This window comes from Narcine bancroftii, chromosome 8 (genome assembly GCF_036971445.1).
Source record: "Narcine bancroftii isolate sNarBan1 chromosome 8, sNarBan1.hap1, whole genome shotgun sequence".
Classification (NCBI taxonomy): Eukaryota; Metazoa; Chordata; class Chondrichthyes; order Torpediniformes; family Narcinidae; genus Narcine; species Narcine bancroftii.
The window spans coordinates 175,929,705-175,954,071 of record NC_091476.1 but is presented as its reverse complement, the minus strand read 5'-3'; the positions used below and the strand labels follow the sequence as shown (position 1 = coordinate 175,954,071).

Genomic DNA, 24,367 nt, shown 5'->3' with positions numbered 1-24,367 from the left:
CCTTAACTTTCTATCCCTTCTACTAACTAAAATAAACCCTTAAAAGCCCCCCCTTTCTATCTCTTCTCATAATTCAAAAAAAGATTTAATCTTAAAACTTCCCTTGATAAATGATCACTAAACAAAACAGCACTACAAAGTAGTAACTCCCCACAAAACTGGGTGTGGACAGAAATAAATCCCCCCCCCACACACAGCTGGGAGATGACTTCGGAAAGCTTCAGCGACCTCCCTTTCCCCCAATCGGACTCGTAAAATGATAAGTCTAAATCAGCTCAGAGCCCCATTGATTTTAATCCCAAATCATCAATATCAATCAAGCTCTTTGACAGATTCCCATTCCCGTTTCCATTCTTCCTCTCAGATATCTTCCTCTTAGGTGAAGAGTGCCTTTCAACAGCCCTATCAGGCAGAGAATTAGCAAAGATTAAAGCATCAAAATCATTCTCAAAAAATTGTGATTGAAAATTACCATTAAAAATTTTCAATACTGCAGGATATCTAAAAGAAAATTAATAAACCTTTCTCCAAAGCACCTCTTTAGCAGAATTAAACTCTTTACGTCTTCTAATAATTTCTTGACTTAGATCTGGAGAGAGGAAAAAAAACCTTATTTCCCTGTACCATCAACGGGGATTGATATCTACGTGCATTCTGGACTGCTACTCTCAAAATAGTTTCTCTCTCTTGATATTTTAGACAGCGAATCAAAACAGCTCGTGGTGGTTGACCTGGATATGGTTTACTCCTTAAAGCCCTATGAGCCATATCCAACTCCAATCTTTTTGGGAAGAACTCCAATCCTTCTGGAAAGAACTCCAATCCCTATGCCTCAGGAATCCATTTTTTAATTGAATCTGTACCCTCGATTCCTTCAGGAATTCCCACTATTTTAACATTATTTTGGCGACTTTGATTTTCCAGAGAGTCCATCTTCAATAAATCTTTCTTCTGAATCTCCCATCCAATGAAAGAATCTTCCACTTTCTCTATTTTCTGTTTATTACATTCTACTTGGTCCTTACAGACTTGAAAGGCATCTTCCATTTTCTTAAAATTATCTTGAACTATGTCAACCAAATTCAAACATTTATTGGCATCGCCTTTAACAGCAAAAATGTCCTTTTTAAGAGAAGAAACTTCATCAGAAATATTCTTCATTTTTTCAGTTATATTCATAAATCCATGTTCCATCTGAGTAGATATTTGCATTGACATATTGCCCATTTGATGGGCCATTGATTCCAAAACAGTAAAAACAGCTTTAAAGTTAGTGTCCTCTCCTTGAGGCCTACACTGTTTCTCTTCAACAACAATCAACGATTCTTCTTCCAATTCTTTTAATTCAGCCTTCAATTTCACCTTGCTTCTGATCTGGACCCCTATAGGTTTGTTCAGAACACCGTTGACCCTCACCGACAGCCCAGATCTTATCCAGTAACTCCCGGACCCGCGACGCACCGTGCATGCCTGGCAACACAGAGGTCCACGCATGCACATCTTCCGACATGCTGCCCCGAATCTCCATGCCGCCGGGATCCACAGCAGCACCGCGCGTCAGGTCCATTGTGGACTCCAGTGATTCTGCAGCGCTCCTGACATATGGAGAAAAAATTGGTAGCCCAGTGGTGGTGCCGGGGTAATACACAGGCGGGATGGAGTCCTTTATTGCTTGGGTGGCTGTACAGTCGACTCCGAGGATTCCATTTGATAAGTAGGCCTCACTTCTTCTAAACTTTTAAAGTGAAGTTTCTTCTGAATCTAACTTCGATTTCTTTGTATTAGCTGCCATTATAGTCTTGAAACATTCAAATAACTTCAAAACAAACTTTTAAAACTTTTCCAAGTATTTAAATTGAGGTATTTTTAATGGAATTACACTTCTTCCTCCTTTGCCATCAGGCCACGCCCCGAATTTAGCAGGTTTAATCGCATAATGATGCTGACACATTGCGTTAGTTCAACTCATCTAAAAATGTTTTGTGGCTGATTTTTGTTTGTACTCAACATCTGATGCCCCTCACGTCAGTGTCCAACAACAATCGGCCAGCATTGATGGATTCCAGTTGCCCTGATACCACTTTTCCAAGGTCACAATGTCCTGGTGAAACCTTTCATCACTGATCAGTGATCAGCAGGGAAGAAGTCCAAGTCCAATCATGATTTTGTACGCTTGAAGTAGACTTAAAATATGGCAAGAAATCTCAGAAATAGGTTATGTCTAAAAAATAATATATGTGATAGGAAAATGTTACTGTGATTTTCATGATCAGCAAACCCAGAATCAAAATAAAACACCCACAAGTGTTCAGGAATCAAAATCTTTGTTGTCCAGTGCTCCCAGTGACGATGAAGGCACAGTGAGGTTTTTCCAGATCACAATGCTGTGTAGCTTGGAGAGACCCTTTAGATGATGGTGACCATGTGCACATATCCATTCATACTAACAACTAGGCCAGGAGGTTGCCAGAGATACCTTGGAACAGAAGGCCCTAGCAGCAACACAGGAAGTATGGTCTCAATTGACTCAATGGGAGTGAGCGATCATGATGGGACCTCTCTTCAAAACCGTGTTTTACATCAACAGGGTGTTCCAGGAGAGCGAGGATCAATTGGAATACCTGGACTAAAGGGGGAGAAGGTAAGTCCAGCAAGGGGCTGCTGTGGGAGGCCTGTGATGACAATGAATGCAAACATGTGGAACCTAGTAGGAAGTTACTGGTGGCTTTAGAGATTGGACTTGGTGAAGAGCGAAGGATACGGCACAAGGACGTGAAAGTTGAGGACACTTGCATGTAACCAAGGGTCAATCACAGATCCCTTCAGGTCAGGGAGGGGTCACGCCGATTGGGAAATGTGACCCAGCACTTACACGGGCGAGACTGGGAACACGGTGAAGTGGGAGAACACAATGATGGCATTTACTGTGGAGCATGGAGCACTAGGAATTCCTGGAGAATGCAGTGGGAAACCTACAGTGTTCTTGGGAATGAGGTGTCGTGTTTCAGGAGTGAGGAAAGCAGCACAATGGGAGTGAGGAGGCATGATAAGAGGGAGGAGGGAAGTTGGAAGGAGGGGCTTTGGGAGAGAGATGGGGAGTTGGGAGGGAGGGGGGAGTTGGGTGAGAGTTATGGTGCTGGGACTGCTCGGCTTCACTTGATGGTAGAACAATTATCACGGTTTAGTTTTCATGTTGAGATCCTCGTGGCCCTCATCATTTCCCCAAATAGCTCCAGATTCCTGATCCTGCCAGAATGTGATGTATCAGCTTTCCATCTTCTGCTGCTAAATGGTCATGTTAAAATCCATCACTGCCTCTCACCCTCTCCATAGCAAAGTTCAAGGTCCTTGTGGTCTTAAGACCATAAGATATAGGAGCAGCATTAGGCCATTCAGCCGTCAAGTCTGCCCTGCTATTCTATCGTGAGCTGACCCATTCTCCCACTCAACTCCACTCTCCTGCCTTCTCCCCATAACTGTTGATAATCTGACTATTCAGAAACTTATCAGTGTCAGCTTCGAATATATCCATTGACCTGGCCTCCACAGCCGCCCATGGTAGCAAATTCCAGAGGCTCACCTTTCCAGCTAAAAAAAAATGTCTGCATCTCTGTTTTCAGTGGGTGCCCCTTCAATCCTGAAGTTGTGCCCTCTTGTCCTAGACTCCCCCACCATGGGAAACAACTTTGCCACATCTACCTGTCCAGGCCTTTCAACATTCAAAATGCATCAATGAGGTCCCTTCTCATTCTTCTGAATTCCAAGGGGTCCAGTCCAAGAGCCGTCAAATGTTCCTCAAATGCTAATCCCTTCATTCTTATGAATCTTCCCCGAACCCTCTCCAAAGCCAGCACATCCTTTCTTAAATAAGGAGCCCAAACCTGAACCCCGTACTCCAAGTAAAGCCTCAACATCACATCCCGGCTCCTGTACCCTATTCCTCTAGATAAGAACGACAACATTGCATTTGCCTTCTACCCTCCGACTCATCCTGAAGGTTAACCTGAATAGTCTTGCACGAAGACTCCCAACTTCCTTTGAGCCTCCAAATTTTGAATTTTCTCTCCATCTAAATAATAGTCTTCCCTTTTATTTCTTCTACCAAAGGGTACGACTGTACTTCTCTGATACTCTCTTCCCCAGGTCCCTATTGCAAGCCTTCTCCCCACCCTCAGACCCATCCTGATTCACATTTCTCTCATGTCTGTCAGCTCCTCGTTCTGCCCCACAAAAATCATGCCACTTTATCTTGCCAGCCTGCCCGTTAACTGATCTTGTTAACATTTTCTCTGGCAACCATCCTGACCACACTCAAGTGAATCCAATCTCCAGCCTCCGTTCTCCTTGAATTTTTTGTGGTCTGCTGGAACACCTGGCAAAATTCCTCGATCCATGCTGAGCCCCATTATCAAACTTGCTGTGGAATTATCTTGGGCCTGATCCACGACATGTTCTCATTCACATCTGACTTGATTGTATTCACCCTTTCTCTCCTGTCACCCAACCTGGGTGCACCTTACCTGCCTCGTCCTGTTCTCATGTCCCTGATGCACCTTCCCTTCCATTGCCCAAACCTATACCCCCCCCCAGATTTATCCTTAAACCTGCTCCAATTTTTACCTAATATCAACAGCACCTAAAAACACATTAGCATTCATACATGGACCATGTTATGGTTCTGCCTCAGCACCCTAATACCCTAATCCCACATCCAACAATGGGTGAGGGGCAATTTCTTCCAACAAAATATTCCAAAGTCCAGGTCTGTAGTCACCACTCTTCATGTTGAGTCCTGTGTAGACGTGCCCAGGGCTGGCTCGTTCGGAGTTCCCTCCTGCTGCCCTGTGGGATCAGATGTGTCTGCGTCAGAATAAATCCCTCTGATTGTGTGAATGAGCATCAGTCACGATCTACTGGTAAAAATGCAAAATGTGTTTGGCCCTCAGGGTTCTCTAGGGACTAATGGGTACCCAGGAGCCGCAGGGATGCCTGGTCTCCCGGTAGGTGCTGTTTCGTCATTATTCATTATTTATCCAGAGTGTGGAAGTAGGCCCAGTCTGATATTTATTACCTATCCTTCTATGCCCTTAAGGGAGTGGATGACCACTGTTGGTGTGGCGAGGGTACGCCCAGTGTCAGATGGGGTGTTTCAGGACTGGCATCAAGAAAAAAATGGTCAAGTTGTTCCAAAAGCAGCATTGCCTGCAATCAAGAGAATGTGAAAGTCTCAGCCCTCTTGTGCCCAAGGTCCCCCATCTGTCCTGCTGTTGACATCACAGTTCCGAGAAAGACTGTTGAAGAGGCTTCGGTGACTCGCTGAGCTAAGGTACCCTGCGGCAGTATGGGTCCATGCGAGTGCTCGAGAAATTTAAATGTAGTCATACAGCTCGGTAACAGGCTCTTTCAGCCCATGAGACCGGGCCACCCAATTAACCTACAACCCCATACATTTTGCAAGGCGGGAGGAAACCGGGGCCTCCAGGGTAAACCCATGCGGACACGGGGAGAACATACAAACTCCCTTCAGATAGCGCCAGATCTGAACCTGAGTAGCTGACACTGTAGCAGGGTTGCGCTAACCCCTATGCTAACCACTTATGAATCGTGAGTAACAAAGCAGCAATAGGCAATGAACAGGACAGCGTTTAATTTTAAAACACTAATTTTATTTCAGATTCAGTGTTGAAGTGTAGGCCTTTGAAACCTGATGTCCAGAATTAATGTGGAACTGGAGTTGTGGCTGTTACAGACTCGCAAATTCTCCTTGCGTTGCCTTTGAAGAAATGACCATCTACACGAGCTGTGGTCACAACACTCCTGGTCCATTTGTAGGCAAGACTCAAACTGGGCAGCCTCCCTGAAACTTCCAAGACCCTGGCACCGGTCTCTCCAAGAGAACGTCACTGTTAATCACAATCAAAATGAAGCACTTTGCTTCCTGAAAAGACCCTCCTGGCACAGGTCAATCTACTGAAAAGGCCCAGTCGTTCACAGAACTTGCTTTGTTCTGAATTCCACAGAAGTGGCTGGCCACAAGAACTGCTTCAAAAGCAGTGTTCCCTTCAGCAATCAGACTGGTTCTCCCTTTGCAAAATCACAATGGCTTTTGCAAATGTATTGAATTCTGGAACAGACTGTGACAAATCTTCCCTCAGTTCTTCCACTGTATTGCTGTGCTTTGACTTGTGCTTGTGTGAAACATTAAATGTTAACTGACTCTTCAGTCCCTCCTGTCTATATTATCCCTTACAGTGATAATTCTATTTTACTAAAACGGGAGCTCGAAATATTGCAAACTGGGCTTTTTGTTCTAGATGATGTCCAGCTTCTTGAAGGTTTATGGAGCTGCACCCATCCGGGCAGCTAGAGATCGTCCCATCACACCTCTGCCTTGTAGAGTGCAAAGTTTTGAACAGCAGCAAATGCCACAGGAAACCCAGCATCTGATCTGCTGTTGCAGCCAAGGACTAGTCCACCCCTCCTCACTCCCAATGCCCTTCCTCGCTCCCAAAGTCCCTTCTCCTTCCTAACTCCCCTCCTTGCTCCCAACGCCGATCCACTGAGAGCTTTGGGAGTGTCTTTTGCAGCCAAGAGGACTGGTTCAGTTGTGAGAGTCTTTGGAATTGCTGACTTCCAGTACAAATAGAAAATCAACTTTAATTGACTCATGGCTTTTTGAAGCTGGAGGTGGCTGGAGATGCAATCAAGAGACACTCAACCAAATAGCAGGTCTGGGCAGTCGTGTTTGCGGACATTTGCTGTGGAGGTTGACGGTCTGTGCCAGGTTCGATGTATTCCTGAGTGCTAGTGTGTGGAAGCTGAGCATGTAACATATTGTCCAACATGTTTTTCAGGGGCTGAAAGGAGAACGGGGGCCGGTTGGGCCTGGAGGAGAGATGGGTGTGCCGGTAGGAACACTTTACAGAATCTATTGATGAACTCGGCGCCTGTGGTGCTGAGGCCGCTTTGATTTGTGTTTCCATTTCTTTCACAGTTGCTCTCTGTTCATTTCTGCATTTTTGAAGGTCTACAAAGGATGCTTCATAAAGAAGCACGGAACATTACCGCAATGTTTCGGCCCTATAATAACCTACTCCACAACAATCCAACCTTTCCCTCCCTCAAACCGAGAACCTTCTAACTTTTTTCTACATCCATGTGCCTGTCCAAATCTTTTGAATGTCCCTATTGTACCACCCTCTACCACCATTCCCAGCAATGCAGTCCAGGCACCCACCATTCACTGTGTAAAACAAACACTTACCCCAGGCATCTCCCCTAAACTTTGCTCACCCACCAATGCACGATCAATTGCACAAAGACTGAAGTTGCAGAACTGAAGACTTTTATTTACAAGAGACGGACAGGATCCCTGTGTTGGTTGTTCACACTGACCTGGACTTGAACTGGGGTCGGCTTGTGGCATGACAGCCTTTATGGGGAAGAAAGGGGAAGGAGTCACGAGCCGGCCAGTGAGAGCAGGGTCAACCAGGAAAGGTCATGTCATTTGCATATGACAAATATGTACAATAGTGGTTTCGCCACATTCACCTTTACAGATGCCCTCCCACGTTTGTTATTGTCACCCAGGGGAAAGATGCTGGCTGTCTCTTCTATATATAAGTATCAGGATTTTATGTACCTCCATTAAATCACTTCTCATCATTTGTCAATCCAAAGAGAAAAACCCTAGCTCTCTCAACGTTGCTTCATAAAAAACTGTGTTTCATAACACACACTAGGGCATGTACGGTTATAGGGAGAAGGCTGGGAATGGGGCTGAGTGGGAGAATGGATCAGCTCATGATCGGGTGGTTGGGCTGAATAGCTTATTTCTGCTCCCATGTCTTACGGCCTAAAGATTTAGCAAAACTTGGGACCTAAATTAAGGCCCCCTACCTTGGCTAAAGTCTAATCCAGGAAGCATCCTGGTAAATCTCCTCAACACTTCCTGTAAATTCCACATCCATCCAATAACGAGGAGACTAGAAATGAATGCATTACTCCAAGTGTGGTCTAACCAGAGTTTTATCAAGTTCCAACATTACCTCACGACTCCTGGACTCAATCCCCTGATCAATAATGGCCAACAAACCATGCAATGGGTATATTTTGCATGATCTCCTGTGGTGGCCACTACATGATGGGTGCACTGAGAAAAGCCCAGGCAATACTTGCCTCACTCTAATCTTAAAATAGGAGCTAGAAATATCCTGTTGTGGATTCTACAGAAGATTATCCTGCTGCATCATTTTAAAAAGTGTAGAAACGGACTGTTTGGCCCAGTAAGTCCTGCCCCCAGTTAGACTCGTCCTCCAAGTTGTTCTGGCAATGCAAATCAGGAACCTCTCCAAGATGGTGGCAACCAGAGCATCCCAACAGTTATTGCTCCCCCCACTTTTAGACTTTAGCCAAGGTAGGGGGCCTTAATTTAGGTCCCAATTTTTGCTAAATCTTTAGGCCGTAAGACATGGGAGCAGAAATAAGCTATTCAGCCCAACCATCCGATCATGAGCTGATCCATTCTCCCACTCAGCCCCATTCCCGGCCTTCTCCCTATAACCATAGATGCCCTAGATAATCATTCTCTGCCTTCAATGCACCCAATGACTCGGCTTCCACAACCAACCATGGCAACAAATTCCAGATTCATCTGGCTGAAGAAATTTCTCCGTATCTCTGTTCTAAGTGGCTATGCTTCAATACTGAAGTTGTGCCCTCTTACAGGTATGTTGACAACAGTGGAGCCTCAGCTGGAACCAGCCCATCTACTTCCTCAGGGCCCACTTTGCCACAGTACTGTCTTCCAACCATGTGGCTTCCGTCACCTTGTCCAGCTCCTTCTGGCCCCTGACACAGTCACACTTTGTTCCTGGCTTCTTCTCTCTGCCCCCTTTGGTTATTTCTATCCTTCTCATTAGTTACCTCTCTCCCATAGGGCCCTCCTGGTATCCCTGGAGCCCAAGGACCAAGTGGCTCAGCGGTGAGTACTGAAATAAGCTGATTGTTGAACCATCGATGAGAAAGGTTGGGTAGCAGAAACCGTGCCAATGGAAGCTGGTTGACAGTGGAGCCAATGAGCAAACTGACAGTTGTGGGGGTTTGAAATGGGAGTGAGTACTGTGAGAAAGGGTTTAGGGACCGTGTAGAAGGCAGCCTTGAGGACCTTCTTCAGATTGACAGGAAACTTACCCCAATCCTCCAACCACAGAGAGGAATAAATCCACTGGAAAATTTCAGTGCTGTCCCTTTGGAGGGTATTTCCTGCTTCACCGTCTGTTTGAGATTATCTAGGGTGGGGCGTGGGATCCACATCAAGAAGAATGAATGGAGCTTTTTATTAAATCCAAGGTGCAGGATTTGTTCTTCATTATGTACGTGATGCACATCATTTGTTATCTTTTGCCTGCTGTGGTCCTGCCAGTCCTGTCATCCAACCAATGAGGGAAAGTTAAGTAGCAGAGTCCCTCAGAGTGTCTGTGGATTCGCCTCCTGCAGCCTCTGCAGCGCATGCCCTCCTGTCCGTTCCAGCTCCTGGTTCCCAACCCCCGATACGATCAGGAAGTTGTCAGCGCCCGAGTCCCTTCGAGAGCCGTGCTAACTATCGGCACCCTCAGCGATTCCAGTCCTGGCACCTGGATCCCACGAGCCAGCGAACCCCTCACTGGTCCGCTGCAGTGTGTCACCATCAAAGCATTTCAAAACGTTGCACTGCCAACACCTGACTTCTGAAGCGGGAGTGAGGATTCAGAAAAGGGAAATACAGCAAGTCAAAGGAATGAGCCTGTTTCTGGGGTGTTTTGGTCGGGGGGCATCCAAAAATCAGTCAGAATTTATTGTCATGAACATATCACAAAATTCAAGGTTTGTTATTATTATCAAAGGTACAAACTTTGCAATAAATTACCTTTTTAAAAATAAATATATGAGTGCAAATAAGGAGAAAGTGAGGCATTGCCTGTGGGTCATTGTCCATTCAGAAACCTGATGGCAGAGAGGAAGAAACTTTTTCTCTACCATTGGGTGTTCACCTTCAGGCTCCTGTACCTCCTTCATGATGGTACCAGCTGGTTAAATCAACCAACATTGTTTGTTCGAAACAATGCTAAAATCTCCCATCTTTAGGAAAAAGGAAGGTGTTGGAAATTTAGAGGTAACAGTGTGGCTGAGGGTTGAGAGGATTGAGAGGGTTATTCCATCATTAATTTCCAAATAGTTGCGCAGCACTTTGTTGTTTTAATGTATGCATATTTCATGTGTAATTCTGGCCAATATTGGTCACTTTCAGCCTTCACCATCAGGCAGGGTGCAGAGGCCAGTTGCTACTTTAGTTATCTGGTATGGCTCAGCCTGTGGGGCAGCAGAGTCTTCATCACAAGGACATTTGCTGCTTTTTGAAAAGCCTCATTGCTGAAGAGTTTGGTTCACGGGAAAGATATCAACAAGATAGTGCAGAGAAGGTTTGTTGCCAGAACTTGACGAACTGAGTGACAGGGAAAGGTAAAACAAGGACTTTATTCCATGGAGCATAGAAGAACGTGTGGAGATTTGATCTAAAGATTAAGAGGGGTATAGATAGAGTAAATGCAAGAAGACCTTCTCCAATGAGGTTAGGTGAAACAAGAGCATAAGGTTCAGGGTGAAAGGTGAAATGTTCAAAGGCAACATTAGGGGGAACATCTCACAGAGAGTGGTGGGAGTGTTGAGCCAGCTACCAGCTGAAATGGTGAATGCGGGCTTGACTTCGACATTCAAGAAAAATTTGCATAGGTTCATAGATAGGAGGGGCATGGAAAGATATAGTCCAGGGGTAGGTCAATGGGACTAAGCAAAATCAGTTCAGCATGGATTAAATGGGCCGAAGTTGCCTGTTTCTGTGCTGTGTGTTCTATGGATCACCCACCCTGCACTCTGTCTGAATCCTGACAGATCAAAGTTCCTTTTATTGTCATATAATAATACAAAAAAATGTAAAATACATGAAATTTCCTATCGCCTGCCTTAAGGCAAAAGGTCACCATTTGAGAGAAACAAAAGGGAGTTCCTTCAGAGACACACAGTATCCGTGGATTTGCCTTCAGCGCTCCAGCCACCTCACAGTCTCCTGCTCAATCCAGTGACAACTTGAGCTCCAGATCTAAACCTCTAATACGATCAGAGGCCCTTCTTCCCCTCAATTCCCAGTCTCCAGCAGCCCACTGGTGGGTGTGACTTCTTCCGCCCTCAGGACCCTCAGCTGCTGAATCCCTCACTGGTTCGCTGTCCTGTAAAGTCGCCCCCAGACTCCTGATTCACAAAGGGGGTTGTTCTCCCATTTCTGGTGCCCTGCACTGGTCCACTACTCCCTGGAGTCTGCAAACTCTTGCAGTTTCTGCCCAGTACAGACACCCCCATCTTGAGCACAGTTCTGCATTTGCAAGATGTTTATAAAAAACTTTCAGCTCCTCTAACATCCCATTTAAATCCTTTGGAGCCATCAGCATGATGGCCAGGCAGTAGGACCCTGTGGAACAGCTCTGTTTCTGCTCCCTGCTCTCCCAATGATCATGCAGTTGAAGTGAAGTGTGCTTTCCAGGTGCCCCAGCTCCCACCGTGCTCAGGTTGTTTGGTTGGGAAAAGTCCAAGGAATGGCGATGAGTTTCCTGCATTGGGTGAGAGCAGGAGGTCTGATGCTCCACATGGAGGGTGGCTCCTAGTGTGACAGTGGGATTGTAACTCCAGAGTTGGTGCCGGCAAAGTGGGCCGTAATGGATCCAACTGACATTGGCCGTGGTGGTGAAGGTTCATCAGGCAGCCTCAAAGGTGCCCTGGCTTTGCCCTTGAGAAAAAAAGATGGGTTCCACGAGAATAATTATATTGGCTAATGCAAGATGTGGAATCATGTTGGAGTGATTGGTCCATGTGGAGGAGAGGCTGGGTCCCTGTTGTGTACTAGTGCCCCTGCCACAGAGTTTAGATTTAAACAGAAAGCACGGTAACAGGCCCTTTCGCCCAAATACACTATATGTGTGTTGAGCGTGGAAGGAAACCAGAGGATTCAGAGGAAACTCACACAGACACGGGGAGAACATACCAACTCCTCGCAGAGAGTAGCGTATTCAAAGCCGGGTCACTGCCACAGTGATAGCGTTGCACTAACCACTACATTCACGATGCTGGCCCTTTATTGAACTTCATGCACTGCAGTTCCCTCCTGCCGAGTGGTTTGTGTGAATGTTCCTGTGTGTCTACGTGTGTGGCTTGTGTTTGCATGTGTATATATGTCTGTGTGGTTTGTGTGGGTGTATGCATGCATATGTGTGATAACAGGAGTACATAGCCCTTGTCCGACAGCTTCTTCATATGGGCTCTGATCCCCACGTTGTTTCAGTGAGGCTGGGTTCCCATTGCATGGCTTCCCCATGAGATGCCACAGCTCTGAAGGCTGAAGTTAATTCAATTTTCAGTGCTGATCTGCTACAGAGTTTTCCAGTATCCCCCGTCCCGTGCTGATCCGTTACAGTTTTCCAGTATCCCCCGTCCCGTGCTGATCCGCTGCAGAGTTTTCTAGTACCCCCTGTTCCGTGCTGGTCCACTGCAGAGTTTTCCAGTTTTCTCCGTCCCGTGCTGATCCACTACAGAGTTTTCCAGTATCCCCCGTCCCGTGCTGATCCGTTACAGTTTTCCAGTATCCCCCGTCCTGTGCTGATGCGCTGCAGAGTTTTCTAGTACCCCCTGTTCCGTGCTGGTCCACTGCAGAGTTTTCCAGTTTTCTCCGTCCCGTGCTGATCCACTACAGAGTTTTCCAGTATCCCCCGTCCCGTGCTGATCCGTTACAGTTTTCCAGTATCCCCCGTCCTGTGCTGATCCGCTGCAGAGTTTTCTAGTACCCCCTGTTCCGTGCTGGTCCACTGCAGAGTTTTCCAGTTTTCTCCGTCCCGTGCTGATCCACTACAGAGTTTTCCAGTATCCCCCGTCCCGTGCTGATCCGTTACAGTTTTCCAGTATCCCCCGTCCTGTGCTGATGCGCTGCAGAGTTTTCTAGTACCCCCTGTTCCGTGCTGGTCCACTGCAGAGTTTTCCAGTTTTCTCCGTCCCGTGCTGATCCACTACAGAGTTTTCCAGTATCCCCCATCCCATGCTGATTTGCTGCAGAGTTTTCCAGTATCCCCTGGAGCTTGCTAGTCAATGGTTAAACTCTATTGAATACAATCTGGGGCTGGCTGCATTTTTAACTCCTGGTCGGGGAGGCGAGTTGTTGGTTGTTCTTGCCTAGCTGATTGCAGGTCTTGTGACCAAGAGAGAGGGATGGAACCTGTTTTTGAATGGATGTGATACCCTTCTGTTTATCTTGACAGGGTTCCAAAGGTGATGCAGGAATTCCTGGCACCCGAGGGGAGAAGGGAGACCAAGTAAGTGTGCATCTGCTTTCATGTAACTTTCATTTTGAATGAACGCTGTGAACCTTTGGAAGTGTTTCGCTCCATCTGAAACTCTTGATGGACAGCCAGGGAGTGGGTCAGAAGCTGAGATCACACCTTCCAACTGCAGCTCAACTTAAGGGTGTGATCCTGCTAAAGACGTTCCTCCTTCTCAGAATGCACATCTCTCAATGCCCTTCAGGTTAGACACGTTGATAAGGAACCCCTTCATGTCTTTGTGTAACTCTAGGGCACAGCCCAGTTTCACAAGAAACTCTTGCTTTAGTGCAGTGGTTCTCAACCTTTTTCGTTCCACTCACATCCCACCTTAAGCAATCCCTCTGCCATCAGGGTCACATGGGAAGAGTAAGGGATTGCTTAAGGTGGGATGAGAGTGGGAAGGAAAGGTTGAGAATCATTGCTCTAGACCCAATTCTCACTGAAATATTTTGCTTGAGAAAAATTGTCGTCGGCCCATTTCCCTTGGAGTTATGAAACCATCCACATAATGAGTCAATTAGGGACGATTAAAACAGAGGGTTTCAAACTTTTTCTTTCCACCCACATCCCACTTTAAGTAATCCCTTACTAATTCACATGGTGCATCTTCCTAATCTAAAGTTAATCCCCAGTGATTTTTTTTCCTAGGGATTTCAAGGACAGCCCGGATTTCCTGGACAGCAGGTAAATGAGTCAACCTTGTGACAAGTTCAGCAGGTGGTCAGCGTATGTCTCAGGAGGGCTCCGACTGCAACATCGATGTGTGAAGCAATTGCCATTTCACGTTTTTAAAACCAGAGACGATGTAATAGTTCTTGTTTGCTCAATGTATACCTGTCACATCCTCAGGCTGTGAAAAGTTCACCCGCTTTTTAGAAATTTCTTTCCTCTTGCCTTGTGAGCAGATTTGGCCATCAGCTTATGCCCAGACACTATGTACGCAAACATCAGCAGAATAAATCATTCTTCATCTCCTCATCAATGTGGTTGTAGAATAAGTGTTGGAAAGACACAAAAAACACAGCACCTCTTGGGTCTTTATAACATCTTGAGAGGGTAAATTTAAATTTAAACATACAGCACGGTAGTTGGCCCTTCTGGCCCACAACCCTGTGCCACCCAAATACCCCAATCAACCTACAACCCTGTACCTTTCTGAAGGGTGGGAGGACCCCAGAACACTGGGAGGAAACCCATACAGACACGGGGAGAACATACAAGCTTCTTACAGTCAGTGGCGGGTTCAAACCTGGGTCACTGGCACTGTACCCCTCGTAACCAGGACCTTTCCTAAGTATCTGCTCCTGTGACAGTGTACTGCAGCACAGTTCTCAGGCTGGATCATGGGCTCATATATCTGGATGGGGCTGGAAAAACTCAGTAGGTCAGGCACGCAGTATCTGTAAAAAGAGAAATAGGGTTAACGCTTCAGACTGAAGACCCACATCAAAGAAGGAAACAGAAAATAAGCTAGTTTTAATTTGCAGAGAAGGTGGGGAAGGAGTAGGTGGGACACAGGGAACATCGGTGATGGAGTGAAATCAGGGTCACAGTAGGGTTAAGTTGAAAAATGGGCAAATTGGACATTTAGAGATAGAAAATACAAAGGAATGTTGAGGGGTGCAGCTTGCAGATTGGTAGGGCATGCCCAGCAGGTCAGCCTAGGCTAATGGAGAGAGAGGGACTTGAGCAGTATCACAGATGGATGGCTGACAACAGACATGGCTGCAGGCAGAGGGAGTGAAAGTTGGAGAATTTAATTTTGAGTTTACCGGCTGCAACGTTCCCAAGTGAACGTAGAGCACCAGTTGTCGAGCCTGTATTGGAGCTCATTGTAACAATGCAATGGTAGGTGAGAATGGGAGTGTGATGGCCAATTAGAGTGCAAGCATTGGGAAGCTTGGGGTCATCCATTGGACTGAATGCACAAGATTCAATGTGTTCACTCGATCTGCATTTACTTTCTCCCGTGGAGAGGAGACCTTGCTGTGAAAGAGATTGCTTTTCCTGCAAGGACAGTTTGAGTCCTGGGAATGTGGGAAGGGAAGAGATGTTGCAGGTTGGTGGCAGTGTGGGAAAGGCCAGTGAGAAGGGGAACAATTGGTTGGGATGGAAGAACAGACCATGAAGTCACAAAGGAAAATCCTGAATAGGAAGGGGAGGGAGACAGATGTTTCTGATGAACTGCAAAATGCAGAGCAGCCCCTGCCTTCTGTTGTCTGTGAACTCACTCTCCAACCATTCGCGATCCCTGCTGACCGGTTCACCTATATAACCATATTACAATTACAAAGCAGAAACAGGACAGTTCGAGTCCGTGCCGAACACCTTCTCCCACCTAGTCCCATTGACCCGCACCTGGCCCATAACCCTCCAGACGTCTCTCGTCCATATACCTATCCAACCTTTTCTTAAATATTAAAATTGAGCCTGAATCTACCACTTTGGCTGGAAGCTCATTTCACACGCCCACCACCCTCTAAGTGAAGAAGTTCCCCCTCCTGTTACCCCTTAACTTTTCCCCCTTCAATCTCAATCGATGGTGAACCTGAGCCTCGCTCTCTCCATTCCGCCACCTTCGCTGCCACAGTTTCCTCTCTTCCCAATCACCTGAAATATTAAATCTGCTTCTCTTCCCACCGATCTGGGCTGACCTGTTATTTCCAGCATTTTTTGTTTTTATTTTGTACTTCCAGTATTTGCAGTGTTTTTGATTTACTCAGTTATACTTAAAAATATTACAAAGTGGCTTTGTAAAATTCAAGTCGTCATTTCGTCAATTTGAAAACTGCAACTTACTAGAGGATATTACAGATTAAAAGTGTTTAAGGGAAACTGAACCAAAGGAAAAGGGAGAAATAGGAGCAGTCATTTCTATAGAAAGCACAGATCCATGGGCACAAATTGTGAAGCACAGACAGGTAAATATAAGGGAATCATTTTCATCAAGGGGTTAAATCTCAGGGCAAGTGGGAGGGATGAGGTGCCCCAATGCAGAATAAGGATTTGGAGAAGCTCGGGAATACCACGATGGTTCACGGTCAGTCATGATGGTCACATGGTCACCATTTTAATTCTCTTTCTGTAGGGGCCAATGGGTTTCCCAGGAAAGTCTGGGCCCCCAGGATCCCCAGGAGCTCCTGGCGAGAAGGTGAGTCCCCTGATTGGATGCATGTGATGTTGTGAGTGGAAGGTTATGAGATCAATGGAGTCAGTGGTCAAAGGGGAATGGAGTTCAGGTACAGAGCTGCCAAAAATGGAATGGTGCAAAAGAGGGCAGGACCTACTGACTGAAATTACCGACTGTTTCCGTGTGGGAACCCACAGGTTTATGTAAAGTCTGTACATGATATTCACTCTTCCTTGAGGAGCAGAAACAGAAAAGATTTCCATTTTCTTCATCATTTTCAGAGCAAGAGCTTCTGTTGACAATGCCTGGAGTTCAGTTGGTTCACGAAGTCCCAGTGGCCCTCAAAGGGAATGAACCATAACTCCTTATGATCAGCCGTAAACAACCTCCTGATACAACCGTCATCCCAATGACCTGCACCTCACATTGGTTCAGTGATCACATTATCCTTGCATATGCAGTGACTCTCAGAAAGTCAGGAACTCCCCAGCTGTGACCCAGGACCTCAAGGCCACTGACACCTGTGATGCTCAGTTAGTGAACCTTGACCCATAACCCCCAGTGAGCTAGTGATCCCTCAATGATCTATGGGCTGGTGTGTTGAATATACTGGTGTCACCAATGAGTCATTTGGGGAATCATGGACATCCCATCTCTCCAATAACCTGTGGCTGTTACTGATTTAATTACAATCTTCCGTAATGAATTGCACCAACAGCTGGTGAACCATCCCGTTGAATCGGTGTCCTCTTCCCTCTGCAAGGTCCTTCTTTGGTCAATGTGAGTTTGTGAATCTGCTGACAGATTCATGGCTTCCCTCAGCAATTTAATTGTCAAAGCCAGAAGCTTTATCAGGAGATTTTCCCACCTTCCCCTCCCCCCCCCTCCCACCAGCCCTTCATGATTGCGTGATGTCCTAGAGTTTCTTGGGCTGAGACAGTGATTGGGAGGTTTCTCCAAAGGAAGGTGAGGATCCAGTGATGTTGGATGGATTCTGTTGTGTTTTTCAGGGCAGTAAGGGAAATATGGGCCCAATTGGCCTGACAGGTCCTCCAGGCCGAAGTGGATCTCCGGGGATACAGGTAAGCCTCTCCTTCTTGGACGTTTTTGATGGGCTTCAGAAGTGGGGGAACAAAGGGCAACAGGTTATGGTTGATCCTCACAGAACACTGATTTGGCCTTGGAGTGAAACAATCTCTCTCAGCACCCATCCCCAATCCCTGCTGCTCTCCAGCTCTGCCACCATGTGATCACCCAGACGCTTCCTTAAGCCTTAGATGCATTTCTGGATGACACAACTTGAGAAGAATCTGCTATTTTACAACCCTGTGAGCTTTGTTTTAGAGATGCTTGACTCAAAGAGGAATAAGATTGGGGTGGGGGGGGTTAAAAGAGGTGGGGAATAGTATTACTAGTCAGGGATAGCATTACAGCTGTAGAAAGGAAGGGCGCTATGGAGGGAGTGTTTACTGGGTCAGTGATGGTCGAAGTAAGAAATAGGAAGGGATCCCAAGGAACGGATTAATAGGCAGATTTTGAAATGGAGCAGAAAAGATAGAGTTGTGGGAGACTTCAATGTCCCAAATATTGACTAATATTTAATTGGGGAAGGGCTAATTACATTGGGATGAGGCAGGAACAGATGTTCTCAGGAGAAAGCACAGAAGTAATGTGAGGGGTGTTGAGGGAACACACAGAGCCACAGAGCACATAGGCTTGTCCCACTGAGACAGGGAAAAGAGAGGAAAAGGGAACCGTGGTTAACAAAGCAGGTGAGGAAGCTAACTAAAGAAGAAGAAGGAAGTGTATGTTAGATTTAGGAAGCAAAATATAGGAAGAGCTCATGAGAATTGCAGGTTTATGGAAACCAGGATGAAACTTAAGAGAGTTAGAAGGGGACATGAGAAGACCTTGGCAAGTAGGATTAAGGAAAATCCTACGGTGTTCTATGCGCACGTGAAGAAAAGGATGTAGAGAATGAAGGAGAGGCCTCTAAAGGATAAGGGAGGCAACGTGTGCCTGGAGGTGGAGGAGGTTGGGGAGGTTCTAAATGAATACTTTGTTTCAGTATTCATGAGCAAAAAGGACTTTGGACAAGGTGAGGTCTGAACAGAACAAGCTTGTGTGTTGGACCATGTTGAGATTTAAAAAAAACATTAGGATTTAGAACTCCCTGGGACCAGACGAGATATACCCAAGATTGCTATGGGAAGGGAGAGAAGAGATTGTTGGGACATGGGCAATGATCTTTGCATCCTCCTTGGGCACAGGGGAGGTGCTGGAGGATTGGAGAATGGACAATGCAATCCCCTTGTTTAAAAAAGGTAACAGGGAGAATCTTGGGAATTATAGAGCAGTGAGTCTTATGTCAATGGTGGGAAAACTATTGGAGAGGATTCTTAGGGACAGGGTTTATGAGCATTGAGAGAAACTTGGTCTCAGGGATAGTCAACATGGCTTTGTGAGGAGCAGGTTGTGTTCCGTGAGCTGAATTGAGTTTTTTAAAGCAGTAACAAAGAGAATGATGAAGGTAAGGCTGTGGCTGTAGTGTTTAGTGAGGTGTTTATCAAGGTACCTCATTCAGAAAGTCATGAGGCATGGAAACCCGTGGAACCTTGGCTGTGTGGGTTCAGAACTAGCTTGGCTGCAGAAAGCAGAGGCTAAGAGTAGATGGAATGTATTTTGCCTGGAGGTCAGTGACAAGTGGAGTTCAGCAGGAATCTGTTTGGGGACCCCTGCTCTTATTTTTATAAATGACTTGGATGAAGTGTTGAGGTGGGTCAGTAAATTTGCAGATGATACAAAGGATGGAGATGTTGTGGGTAATGTAGAAGGTTGCCATAGGTTACACATGGCTATAGATAGAGTTGGGTGGATAAGTGGCAGGTGGAGTTCAATCTGAATAAGTGTGAAGTGATGAACTTTGGAAGCTGAAACCTGATAGTGGTATAGGTGGCTATTTGGATGTTTGACAATGTGAAGGAGCAGGTAGATCTTGGGGTCCATGTCCATAGATCCTTCAAGATTGCTTGCAAGTTGATAGGATGGTTACACCTGTATGTTGTTTCTGTTCTTCATTGGTCGGAGAATTGAGTTCAGAAGTCATAATGTTGCAGCTCTGGTTAGACCACACTTGGAATATTGCATTCAGTTCTGGTCAGCTCATTGCAGGAAGGATGTAGATGCTACGGAGAGACTGCAGAGGAGATTTACCAGGATGTTGTCTGGATTGGAGAACATGTCTTATGAAACAAGGCTGGTAGAGCTTGGATATTTCTCCTTGGAACAACAAAGGATGAGAGGTGACTTAATGGAGATGGTGAGAGGCGTAATTGGGTGGACAGGCAGCATCCTTTTCCTGGGACCACAATATCAAATACCAGAGGAGCACTATTTGAAGTGTGTGGATGGAAGTTTTGGGGGAGTTGTCAAAGGGTCAGAGGTATGTTTTTTTAATGCAGAGTGGAAGGTGCCTGGAATGCATTGCCAGGGGTGGTGGCGGTTGGAATAATAGGTTCATTCATACGTCTCTTAGACGCAATGGATGCAAGAAAATAGAGAGTTTGGGGTGTGAGGTAGGGAAGGATTAGATTGGAGTAGGGACAACACTCATGGGCTGAAGGACTTGGACTATACAGTAATATTCTGTGTTCTTTGTTTACACAGGGACCTCCGGGACTGGATGGCCTCGATGGAAAGGAAGGGAAACCAGGTTCCAGGGTAGGATTTCATCTTGTATCCCATGCTCTGGGGTTCTCTCAGCTTGAGAGTAAAGGCTCTAAAGATGATTGCTTTGTTTTGCAGGGAGAGGTTGGGCCACCTGGACCACCAGGACTCAGGGGCACACATGTAAGTACCTGTCCTCTCAGGGAGATTGCCTCACCTGGTTCAGTGTGTTATGAAAGTTAATATCCATCCAGAACAATACCAGAGCTTAAATGGGTATGGTTTGAAAGTTGAGGGAAGATCTGAGCTCATTGGTTAAGATGTTGAAAGGTTAGCACTGGGTGAATGCAGAGGACCCCCCCACCCCCCCACTCCAGTGAGCCATGAGTTTGTCCAGTAGCTGTCATTTTTCATCGCTCGTAGATCTGAGGAAGTCTCAGAACTCACCTGACAGCCTGTGGATGTTGTGGAGTAGCTGGAGCTTCCAGGGCAATGACAGGTAAACTGGACAGAATGAATCAACAGCTGAGATGGGCCATGAGTCTGTAATTCCCAAAATGTGCAAGTGCTCTAACTGGTCTCTTTCCTTCAACAGGGGTTTCAAGGAAAACCTGGACTCCCGGGACAACCTGGAGCAAGAGTAGGTACCTGGATACAGCCCTCAGTGGGTGTCAGTGGGCGCACACACATCAGTGGTACTCAGTCAGTGAATGTGCTCTGTGGCTCTGTGTGTAGATGTGCACCTTGGTAGATGTGTATTTTGTGATGGTCTCTGTCTTTTCTTTGGCTTGGCTTCGCGGACGAAGATTTATGGAGGGGGTAAAAAGTCCACGTCAGCTGCAGGCTCGTTTGTGGCTGACAAGTCCGATGCGGGACAGGCAGACACGATTGCAGCGGTTGCAGGGGAAAATTGGTTGGTTGGGGTTGGGTGTTGGGTTTTTCCTCCTTTGCCTTTTGTCAGTGAGGTGGGCTCTGCGGTCTTCTTCAAAGGAGGTTGCTGCCCGCCAAACTGTGAGGCGCCAAGATGCACGGTTTGAGGCGTTATCAGCCCACTGGCGGTGGTCAATGTGGCAGGCACCAAGAGATTTCTTTAGGCAGTCCTTGTACCTTTTCTTTGGTGCACCTCTGTCACGGTGGCCAGTGGAGAGCTCGCCATATAACACGATCTTGGGAAGGCGATGGTCCTCTCTGTACACACACACAAAAATATCCATATCTTCATGCCATATTTGTTCAGCAATGCCAGTTTTGGCAGCACTAATGACTCTCTCTCTTGCAGGGTGAAACCGGAACAGTTGGGCCACCTGGAGCTGCCGGACGTCCAGGCTTTGAGGCAAGTATGACCACTCTTGAAGCTGGAGGTACTTGTGAACTTGCTCCTGACACCTGTTAATGTGTCAGCACATAAGATGCTGGAGCAGAGCAGACATCAGTTATATATCTTTACCTTCTATGGATGCTGTGAGACTTGCTCCAGTATTTTTGTGATATCTTTCCTGTAGTTGACTCTAAGACCTAGGAGCAGAAATAGGCCATTCAGCCCATCGAGTCTGCCCCACCATTTAATCATGAGCGGATCCATTTCCCCACTCAGCCCCATTGCCCAGCCTTCTCCCCATAACCTTTGATGCCCTGGCTAATCAAGAGCCTGTCAATCTCTGCTTTAAATACACCCAATGACCCAGCCTCCACAACCTCGTATGACAACAAATTTCACAGATTTACAAACTTTTGTCTAAAGAAATTCCTCTGCATCTCTGTTCTAAGCAGACACCCTTCAATCCAGGCCAAAACTGCACACAAGACCCCAAATTTGGCCTCACCAATGTCTTATACAACTTCACCATAACATCCTTTACTCAATACTTTAGTTGATGAAGGTCAATGTGCCAAAATCTCTCTTGGCTACACTACCTACCAGTGATGCCACATCCATGGAATTATCCCAGATCACTCTGTGGTCCTTCATTCCTCAGTGCCCAAACACTTAACAAGTGAAATAAAACTGCAATGTTTTCTCGTAAGCAGCAAGGTCTCGGCACTCTGTCTGAGTGTCAGTCGTGGTGCAGAATGACTGTCTCAGAAGTTGAATGGAAAGAGCTGAATAAGTGAATTTCTGTTGGTTGACAGGGTGAGCCTGGCCCACCAGGGCCTGTGGGAGCACCGGGACTTCCTGGGCACATTGTGAGTATTACTGGTTCTCTCAGGGCCACGTCCCTCACGGCGTCTCAAACTGCAATGATTATCTTCTTGATGAGCCTTGTAAAATGGGGCAGCAGTTGGCCTTGGGCCTACAGATCCATTCACTGCCGGAGTGACTACATCCTGCCCCTTTACACCGAAAGTCTATGCAATCTTCATCGAATCTGAACGGTTAGTGCAGCTGTTACAGTGCTGGTGACTGGGGTACGAATCTGGCACTGTCTATAAGGAGTTTGCACGCTCTCACTTTGTCTGCGTGAGATTCCTCCGGGTGCTCCGGTTTCCTCCCCCCGTACAAAACGCACCAGAATTGTAATTGGGCGGCATGGGCTAATGGGCCAAAAAAGCCTGTTGTCATCTGTATATCTAAATTAAATATTGTAGCGAGCTGGCTCTTTTAATGATCTCTCCAGTTAGACCCACTCTATCCCCAAAGTTGTCATAATTTTGGTCTCCAACTATTCACCCAATTCCTTTTTGAATACAATCCAGATCGTAAGCTTATAGAACAGCTAAACAGCACAAATTCAAGGAGATCATAGAGCTTCCCAAAGCAAGACAGACACCCTTTAGATGTTAAAAAGAAATTTATTTGCTGAGAGCAACCCCACAATCTGAAAGCCTGGACACTTCCTACCTCAACAACCTGAACCCCAGGTTCTGGGTTGCTTAGAGGTCTGTTGACTGTCAGCCCCTTCATTCCTGGGTGCATGGACCATGTGTTATTGTGAAATACCATGTGGCTGCCATGGTTTTGGTCAGGCTGGATCTTGTACCCCTCAAACCATCTATGAGCCAATGAATAGGCAGGATCCTGTTCCCTCAGGGCAGCCTCAGAACCAATGAGCAGGCAGGATCCTGTACCTTAATGGCAGCCTCAGAACCAATGAGCAGGCAGGATCCTGTATCCTCAGGGCAGCCTCTGAATCAGTGAACCGGCAGCGTTCAGTAACTTTTGGAGCAGACTCTGAGCAAGTGAACAGGCCCAATGATTAACCTCCAGCCAACATGTGTAATGAGTTCTTTCTTCTCCTCAGGGCTCAGCTGGAACCCCAGGAAGCCCAGGCCCAGCAGGACCACCAGGAATGGTGAGTTGAAATGTGTAGCCATGTACAACCCTGGCACCAGTGCCCTCATTCACTCTCCATTTCTGTGCCTCAGTCCTCTCCCAAGCCTTCACGTGATTTGAGATTTCCTCAGAACTGTTTTTATTTTCAGGGAACCAAGGGCGAGCGAGGAACAATGGGCGAGAGAGGTCTTCCTGGCTTGGCTGGGCCTCCAGGCTCACCTGGAGCACCAGGGTTAATGGTGAGTAGGCACCACCATCACGTCCTCGTGAACGCCCCTCAGCTGCACTGAAACGTCAGTGTGCTCGGGCTGCTGGGTGGCAGGGAAATCTGGTGCTCAAACCTGCTTCGTCTCCTTGGTTCCTAGTCTTGATGCGTTGATGTCCTACAGATTTGCCTACCTTTTAGAATATGGGATTGGAGCTGTTTCTTCATGTTGAGAGAAATTAGATCTTCATTGGAACTCCTGCACTCTGCCTCGTGGGACAAGAAAAGGTTTAACTGGCTCACACAAAACAAAAACTTCATGATCTGGAGAGGGGCTTAAGTTTTTTCATGCTGGGTATGAACATAACCAAACTTTGGCTGATTGTACCGACACAGAAAATGTCCTGTAGAGGCATTGACCCATCATAGATAGGCAAAGTCCATGAAGGGGTGGACATGAAGGGCTGCACCAGCTCTTTGCATAGCCTGTGCAATACCCTGTGTGGCTGACTGCCAGGCTTTGGAGCGAATGCTGGCTGCATCCAAGGAGCCAGGATCTCAGATGGTTCCCACGGGCAATAGAGCAGGTCAAGGTGTGGAAGTGAGAAGAAATATGATGGGGAGAGTCAAAGAATGCCAATAGATTTGATTGTGAAGTGTGCAACATGACATTGTGTGGCCCCTTGTTGACTGCT

At 46.5% G+C, this 24,367-nt stretch overlaps 2 protein-coding genes across 6 annotated transcripts in view; both read left to right on the top strand.

Moving 5' to 3' along the window:
- Nucleotides 1-24,367, top strand: part of LOC138741610 (C-reactive protein-like) — a 175,946-nt gene that overhangs the window by 49,314 nt on the left and 102,265 nt on the right. Inside the window, exon 1 of one of the 2 annotated variants that reach the window (XM_069895946.1) lies at nucleotides 2,377-2,381. The exons of the other annotated variant lie outside the window; for it this stretch is intronic. The gene's annotated coding sequence lies outside the window, so the exon portion shown is untranslated. Of the gene's footprint in view, nucleotides 1-2,376; nucleotides 2,382-24,367 lie in introns of those variants that run through there. 2 annotated transcript variants of the gene reach the window in all.
- col16a1 (collagen, type XVI, alpha 1) overlaps nucleotides 1-24,367 on the top strand; it is a 225,773-nt gene that overhangs the window by 174,263 nt on the left and 27,143 nt on the right. For all 4 annotated transcript variants that reach the window (XM_069895931.1, XM_069895932.1, XM_069895933.1 and 1 more), the window contains 15 exons: nucleotides 2,588-2,641; nucleotides 4,947-5,000; nucleotides 6,855-6,908; nucleotides 8,939-8,983; nucleotides 13,338-13,391; nucleotides 14,049-14,084; nucleotides 16,489-16,551; nucleotides 17,541-17,612; nucleotides 20,197-20,250; nucleotides 20,335-20,379; nucleotides 20,792-20,836; nucleotides 21,476-21,529; nucleotides 22,327-22,380; nucleotides 23,436-23,486; nucleotides 23,617-23,706. In XM_069895931.1, coding sequence (XP_069752032.1) covers nucleotides 2,588-2,641; nucleotides 4,947-5,000; nucleotides 6,855-6,908; nucleotides 8,939-8,983; nucleotides 13,338-13,391; nucleotides 14,049-14,084; nucleotides 16,489-16,551; nucleotides 17,541-17,612; nucleotides 20,197-20,250; nucleotides 20,335-20,379; nucleotides 20,792-20,836; nucleotides 21,476-21,529; nucleotides 22,327-22,380; nucleotides 23,436-23,486; nucleotides 23,617-23,706 — 825 coding nt within the window. The remainder of the gene's footprint in view (nucleotides 1-2,587; nucleotides 2,642-4,946; nucleotides 5,001-6,854; nucleotides 6,909-8,938; nucleotides 8,984-13,337; nucleotides 13,392-14,048; nucleotides 14,085-16,488; nucleotides 16,552-17,540; nucleotides 17,613-20,196; nucleotides 20,251-20,334; nucleotides 20,380-20,791; nucleotides 20,837-21,475; nucleotides 21,530-22,326; nucleotides 22,381-23,435; nucleotides 23,487-23,616; nucleotides 23,707-24,367) is intronic.